This window comes from Suricata suricatta, chromosome 12 (genome assembly GCF_006229205.1).
Source record: "Suricata suricatta isolate VVHF042 chromosome 12, meerkat_22Aug2017_6uvM2_HiC, whole genome shotgun sequence".
NCBI classification, from domain to species: domain Eukaryota; kingdom Metazoa; phylum Chordata; class Mammalia; order Carnivora; family Herpestidae; genus Suricata; species Suricata suricatta.
In genome coordinates, this window is record NC_043711.1 from 11,453,019 (window position 1) to 11,460,341 (window position 7,323).

General features: G+C 56.3%; 1 protein-coding gene across 1 annotated transcript in view; it reads right to left on the reverse strand.

Annotated features, from left to right (window-relative positions):
* Positions 1-1,393: 1,393 nt before the first annotated feature.
* RASAL3 (RAS protein activator like 3) overlaps positions 1,394-7,323 on the reverse strand; it is a 10,906-nt gene continuing 4,976 nt past the window's right edge. Inside the window, exons 10-19 of the mRNA XM_029918231.1 lie at positions 7,082-7,323; positions 6,567-6,711; positions 6,168-6,312; positions 4,851-5,087; positions 4,516-4,717; positions 4,294-4,412; positions 3,081-3,471; positions 2,639-2,796; positions 2,062-2,125; positions 1,394-1,957 (exon numbers count right to left, since the gene is read on the reverse strand). The exon at positions 7,082-7,323 is cut by the window's right edge and continues 56 nt beyond it. Of these exons, the coding sequence (XP_029774091.1) occupies positions 1,814-1,957; positions 2,062-2,125; positions 2,639-2,796; positions 3,081-3,471; positions 4,294-4,412; positions 4,516-4,717; positions 4,851-5,087; positions 6,168-6,312; positions 6,567-6,711; positions 7,082-7,323 (1,847 nt within the window). The 3' untranslated portion in view covers positions 1,394-1,813. The remainder of the gene's footprint in view (positions 1,958-2,061; positions 2,126-2,638; positions 2,797-3,080; positions 3,472-4,293; positions 4,413-4,515; positions 4,718-4,850; positions 5,088-6,167; positions 6,313-6,566; positions 6,712-7,081) is intronic.

Sequence of the window (7,323 nt, forward strand, 5' to 3'; positions counted from 1 at the left end):
CCCCCGCGCCGCCCGGAGTGGGGGCGGTCAGCGGGCGCGCCGCCATGTTGGGAGTGGCCAGGCGGGTCACCCTTAAAGGGCCCGCGGCCTGAGAGTCTAGGGAGAGGGTCTGTTTCCATGACAACACACTTGTCCCCCTGCCCCCAATAGCTCCTTATCACCCTACTGGTTCTTCCAATGCTAGGCCTGCAAATAGCAGAATAGTGAGGAGGGGGCAGAGAAGTTCTCCCATGAGTCATTTATGGGTCACTGAGAACTCCACCCAGCCAATCCTTATCCTTCAGTCCCTTGCCCCCAGTCAGCTACCTTCCAACCACAAGCCTTCTCCCTCCTTTCGCATTATCCACGCTGGACTTCAGCACCTCCATGCCCCTAGACCTGCCCTAGGTTCCCAATGCTAAGCCCCTGTTCTCCATCCAACCCCAAGGATCACAGCCTCCAGAACTACCCCATCGTAAATACATATAACCAGTCTTCGGCCTTCTCCCATCCACCACCTTTCCACATGTTCAATCACCCATTCATCTCCCCACCCATTCATCCACACAACCAGTCATCTGCTCATCTATCCATTCAATCAACTAACCACCTACCCACCCATCCATCCAAGCACCCACTCAAACCACCCATTCACTTCCCATCTACCCACTCATCCAACCACTACTGAAACAACATCTGGTCCTGTGAGCCAGCTAGCCACTCACCCAAATTCCCACAACCATCCACCCATCTGAACACCCACTCAGCCCACCCACCCACATCCCATCTCCTACCCATCCACCCACCACACAAGTAAATACTTATCCATACAACCAAGCAAGTATCCACCTATTCCTGCGCACATCCTTTCACCCAGCCACGCAGACATCCTTCCCTTCCTTCAGTTGTACATTTACTTGTTGTCTCCTCCGCTAGAGCATAAGCTCCATGAGGACAGGAGTCCCGTCTGCCTTGTTCATTACTGTTTCCCTACTGCCTAGCTCAAGAGTCTGCGGAGACCCCAACAAATATTCATGCAATATATATAACCACTCACTCAATTAACTCACATATTTATTTTCTACTGTGATCCAGGCCTTTTCTAGACTATCCCAGCTATCCGCCTCTTACTCACCTACCAGGGCAAATATCCACCAAATGCTAATCTATTTATCTGCCTATTGTCCCATTCACCCTACCTCTCACCCATCCGTTCACCCATGATTCAAATGTCTACCCATTTACCCAACCAACACCCACGGAGCTCAACCATCTTCACAGCTACTCACCCCTTTCTTCATCTGCCTCTCAGACCAGACCCATCCTTTCCCTGTTATGAGGGAGTTGGTGTGGAATTGGGGGGCCTAGGAAGATGCTCTCGTCTGGGGACTGGGCTTCATTGAGAAGCAGGTGCTGCCTCTAACAATGATGAATACCTTTTATTGAATGTTAAACTATAGGTCTTCTCCGGTATAAGAAACTTTAGATCCATTTCACAGATGAGGAAATTGAGGTTCTGACAAAGTAAAGGTCTAAGGTCACACAGCTGGTGAGAATCTCCTTATGTATCCCTTCCATGAGACCTCCAATTAGGAGAGAATTTGGGAGACCTGAATGGTGGGGGTGGGGGGGCTTTCTGATTGGCAACACTTGGGGCAAAAAAATTCATCGATGTTACTGAAATAAAAATTTTACTGGGTAACCTCATAGTGCCAGACTTTTTGGCAGCTACAGTTCCACTCCCCACTGTAGGCCACTTAGGGCTGGAACAGGGGTCGGACAGGCTTCCAGGACCGCTATCTGCTCCCAGACCACATGAGGCAGGGCGGACAGCTCAGGTGGTATCTCCGTTGATACAGGGTGGTTTGAGGGGGAGGGGCTGGCTCCGGGATCCCGGTGTTCTTGAAAGAAGCTGCAGGCTCTGCACCGCATTCCTCAGCTGGGCCTGAGTACTCTCCATCTCAGCCAGGCGGCGCTCCTGGAGAGGCAGTGGCAGTGGGCTCGGAGCCAGGGGAGGGTTGCACCTCAACCCTGGTTCCCTCCCCGCCCAGATCTTCCCCACCGCTGGGGCAGGGGTCTCACCAGACTCTTCAGCCTGTGATCTTCACCGCTTGGAGGGCCACTCTCTGGATCCAACTGCGAGGTCCTATAGGGATCAGAGGCAAGAAGGGAGAGTCAGAGGCTGAGAAACTCCGTTCCAGCTCTGGATTGGACAGCAAGGCATTCAGGGGGCGGAGTTTGTCTACGCTAGGGGGCGGGGCCTAGATCAAATTGAAGCCCGGGCTGAATCAGAACCTTGAATGGCTGGGAGGGAAGGACCGAGCAACTCTTGGGGGGCGGGGCTTGGACAATCTGGGTGAAGTGGAGACCGGGATGGAGGTGTGCCTAGACTGAGAGGCCCGGGACCGATCTTTTGGGAAGGGGCAGATTGAGGAGTGGAGCCTAGAGGATAGGACTCGCCAGCGATCTGGGGTGGGAGGAGCTGACTAAGAGGCGGGAGAGACAGGTGTGCGGGGGCGGGGCTGGCAGAGGGGCGTGGCCTGTCAAGAGTGATTTGGGCGGGATTGAGAGGCAGGGCCTGAATGAAAGTGGGGCCACGGCGGATCTGATTACAGCTGGCTGACCCAGGGGCAGAGCTAATGGAGAGGGCGGGGCTCACCCTTGGCGAAGCCTGGAGTCCCGGTCTTGCAACTGGCTCTGAAGCTGCTCCTGTTTCTCCGTCAAAGCCCGGATGTGGGTGCCCAGCGACTGCACGAGGCCGGACAGAGCCTTCTGTTCCTCTCGCAGGGAGGCCACCTCACACTGCAGCTCTGCCAACTGTGGGAAGGGAGCAGCTGTAGTCTGACCCGTTGTCCCGTCCCGTCTTCTCCCCTGAAAAACCCAGACCTTGTCCCTTGCGCTCTGCCTTTTCACTGCCCTGCCCCGTTAGGAAACCTCGCTCTAGTTTTGCAAAGGAGGAAACTGAGGATCGAAGAGGGTTGCAAACTAGTCCCGGGGTCATACAGCGCAGCGAGGTCGGTATTTGAACCCAGATCTGCCTGGCTTCTTGTCTTTCCAGTCCCGTCTTCCCACTCTGTGCACAGATTTCAGCTGGACCTCACCTTGCCCACGGGTCGGTGCGTGCCCAGCGCCTGGTCTCTGTCCCGCGGCTGGTCCAGCTGGCGCTGCCAAGGCACCGAGGGCTTCCGAGGCAAGGATGCTGAGGCCCCGGTCCAGGGTCGACCGCGGGGAGCGGGCCCCGCGCGTAGGGAGCTTTTGGGTCGTGGCCGGGGCCCTGCAGAGGGGCGGCGACGAGCTGGGCGGCCCGCAGGGACGCTTTGCGTGCGCTGCACCGGCCGGGGCAGTCGCGGGGGCCGCTCTTCGTCCGGCTGCGGTCGCGCCCAACTTCCTGCGCCGTGAACGCTGCGTAGAGACTGGCTCTTGGAGATGAGTGGGGTGTGCTTGGGAAGATCCCGGGGAGCCAGGAAGCCTGGCTTCTCCCCTGCAGAGAAGCTGGGAGGAGAGCGGGGGAGCTCAGATCCTTGACTGGCCCCTGTGCTGACTCCAAACCTTCCTCTGACCAGAAATGATTTCACTTCTGATCTTTTACTTCTATGCAGTCCTGACGCTGATGAATCTTGCTCTGGACTTCTGACAATACTGTCCTCTCTATGATCTTCCACCTGACCTCAATCTAACTTTTGACTCCTCTCTAGCCTTGTCCCTGACTTTTGACACAATGTGACTCTTGACCTGAACATCTCTGTAACTTTTGATTCCAATCTGACCCTGGGCTTGACCTCTGTTCCCAGGAATCCCCCCTTTCTGCCCTATCTGACCCTCCTTTTGTCCCTGACTTCTGATCTGACGCTGATCCTGTCTGCCTCCTCACAGACTATGGTCCCTGACTGTGACCATATGACTTTACCTATACCCGTTGGCCCATTTGACCCCAGGCATGACTCTGCTTACCATATGAACCTGTCCCTGACCCTGATCTGACCCCTGACTTGACCCCCAATCACAACCTCTCACTGAAACCTGACCCAATGTCACTTTCTCTGTCTGACCCCTAATGACCTCGCCCTGACCTCTGCAATGACCAATCCCCACCTTGGGCTCCAATCTGACCCAGTCAGATACTGTGAGCTTCTCTCTAATTCCTCAGGTGACCCCATCTTCAGCCTCTGATCTTTATGCAACACTATTTCCGAGAGAGAATCCCGACATGACCCTGTTCCTGACCGCTGACCCCAGTCTGACCCTGGGCTTGCCTTTGGTTCTGCCTCTGCTCTCACCCATCAGAACTGAACCAGACCTGAGGCAGCAGGTTACCTGGAGTGAACTTGGGCTGGGGGTGGTGGGAGACGCATTGGCACCGTCACAGGTACAGGCCGGCCCTCCTCAATGGCTCGCAGGATGGTGGGCAGTGGCTCCAGGCTGTCACGGGTTGCCTGATGAGACACGCAGGGAGGGTAGTAAGCAAGCTCTTTAGGGCCAGAGGCTCCCCGACCTTTTGCCTCCCTGCCCCACACACATCCTGGGCTCTGGCTATACCTGGTCAAGTTCAGCAAAGATGGTACAGAGCTGGGCGTGCAGGACTGCCAGCTGGAGGGCTAGGTCGCTGCTGCCCTGGTAACCACTGGGTGCTGCATCTACATCCACCATGGCCACTTGGTCCAGGAAGTGTTGCATGGCTGGTCCATGATCCTCCAGGAAGCTATTCATGAAGCCCATGTAGGCCTCCTTCTCACCAAACCTGGGTCAAAGCCAGACTGGGTGGGTCAAACTAGGCATCTGCCATCCCACTACCCTGGCATGCCATCAAGGGGGTCCCAACCAGGGGCACCCAGCCTCCCAGCTAAGGATGGGGCCAGCCTCTTAGCACCTACGGGGCACAGTTGGCGAGGTTCTGGATGACCTTGGCAATCAGTGTGAGGGCGCGGGCTGGGGCAGATGGGGGGTGCTCTGGTGCCAGACCAAAGAGGCTGGGGGCCAGGATGGCAGGACACAGGAGCCGCAGGAAGAGAGAGGCACACACCAGTCGGGGGCCCAGTGCCTCAGAGCCACGTGCCTTGCATGCTTCTCTCCAGCCTGAGAACACAGTGCCCAGCTCGGCTGGGAACCAGCTGGGGCAGAAGAAGCAATGGTCAGAGGGGGAAGGTGGGCATAAAGGTCATATTCATGTTAAAGTCCTAAGGTCAGAAGTCAGGAATCACCTGCATTGTGGGCGCCAGGATTGGAGACACTGGGAATAATAACACTTGGGATCACGATTTACGGTGTAGTTATTGTGGTGACCTCTGGGGTCAGTAATCTTGGAGATCGGGGTACAGGTTCACAGTGGGATACAGTCTGTGAGCTTGGGATGGAACTATAACTGGATAGGAGTTTGGGGTACCAGATTACACTATATAAAGTAGGATGGGCTTGAGGTTACAGGGTAACCTATGGTCAGAAATCATGGTATTGATGTCCCAAGTGACATGGGAGTAGATCTTTGGGTTCACCTAGAGTCAGAATTCAAGGAATTGGGATCCCAGGTTTCTTGTGATCAGTTGCAGGAGATTTGGGGATCAGGGTCATTTAAGGTCAAGGGTCATGGGATTGGGGGTTAGCATCACCTGGAATCAGAGGTCATGATTGAGGTCCTACGTTAACTGGGGTCAGGTGGCATGGAATTAGGGTATGGGGTCACCTGTAGTTAGAGGACAAGGAATTGGGTCCCAGGTTATTCTGGGTCAGTAACCCCAAGTTGACATGACACTGGGAATGGGTTGCCAGATTTAGCAAATAAAATTTTAGGACAAACAGTAAACTTGAATTTCACACTTAAAAAATGCACATTCGGGGTGCCTGGGTGGCTCAGTCAGTTAAGTATCTGACTTCGGCTCAGGTCACGATCTCACAGTTTGTGGGTTCGAGCCCCGCATCAGGCTTTGTGCTGAATGTTTGCTCAGAGCCTGGAGCCTGCTTTGGATTCTGTGTCTCCTTCTCTCTCTGCCCCTCCTCCACTCACACTCTGTCTCTCAAAAAGAAATAAATGTAAAAAAATGCACTTTTTTTTTTAAAGTATATGTTGCAAATGTTGCATCACATTTAACTGGGCATCCTGTATTTTATCTGGCAATCCCAACTGGGAGTCAGGGTTATTAGCACAGTGCATGAGATGTAGGGGTAGGCTCAGGTGCTGGAGTCCTGATTCTTACTTGTAGGAGTGGATGATGTTTTGGAAGACTTCCTCACAACTGTTTCGCAGCCTGGCCTGGTGCTGTGGCAGCTCTGGGGCGGGGCACTTGCTGGGGTCCACCTCACAGTCCTCGGTGGAGGCACAGAGACGCCGCACGACCTGCCCTGCAGTTCAGCACAGCCAGACAGGGGCCAGGGCCGTGATTGCCAGAACCCCACCACACTTGGCCTCCAACTCCATCTCTAGCTTCCTCCGGAGACCCCTAACATCTTTGCAGGAGCCCCCAGTTGTCCCCGGATTTCAGCACCCCCCAGGGCACCACCCACTACCAGCCTCCAGGCTACCTAGGAACTCCCAGATCTCTCTTGGGATTCCTTAGCTCGCCCAGACAGCCTCTGACATTCACTCTCTGGCTCACCCAGAGTCTCTTGGAGGTAATCCTGTGCCACCAGCTTCATGTACTCATCGATGGCCTTGGTGGCCAATGTGTTTTCCCGGAACAGCAGCGCCTCACGGCCTCCACTGCGTGCCAGCTCTGCGGTGCCCAGGTCTGTCACCAGTGCCTGGGCAGAATGGGATTCACGTTTGGGGGGAGCAGACAGCAGCGGGGTATACGAGCCCTTGGCCAATCACTCACACCTGGGACACAGGCCCCGCCCCTCATAGCTGCGTCTCTGGCCCTGTCCTCACGGTTTGGAGTCACGAGGCCGGAATCACCACCCCTTACAGCAGAAATTTAAATCCTTCAGCTCAGTCTTAGTTTAGGCCCCACCCATCGCAGCTGAAGCTCAGGCCCCGCCCCTGATGGTGCCCCGCCCCTCGTCTGTGCAGCTGGGGTCCTGCGCCACTGGCCCCCCCCTTACACCCTGCTCCCCGGGGCGCGTGATCAGTCAGCCTGTGGTCACTCGGGTCCGCCCCGTCGCAGTGCCCCACCTGCGCCCGGCCGGTGGCCTGCAGCACGCGCACCATGGCAGCCGCCAGCTCCTCCTTGGCTTGGGCGGACAGCGCGGGCTCCAGCGCCCCACAGAGGCGCGCGTAGTGGAAGGTGAGGAACTCCGCCAGCTCCTTGTAGCGCTCGGACGGCAGCACGCGCAGGCGGCGCGCCCGGATCCGCGCCCGCAGCGCTGCGCCTGCCGGCGCCCCGAGCAGCGGGAACCAGCGCTCCAGGCCCGCGG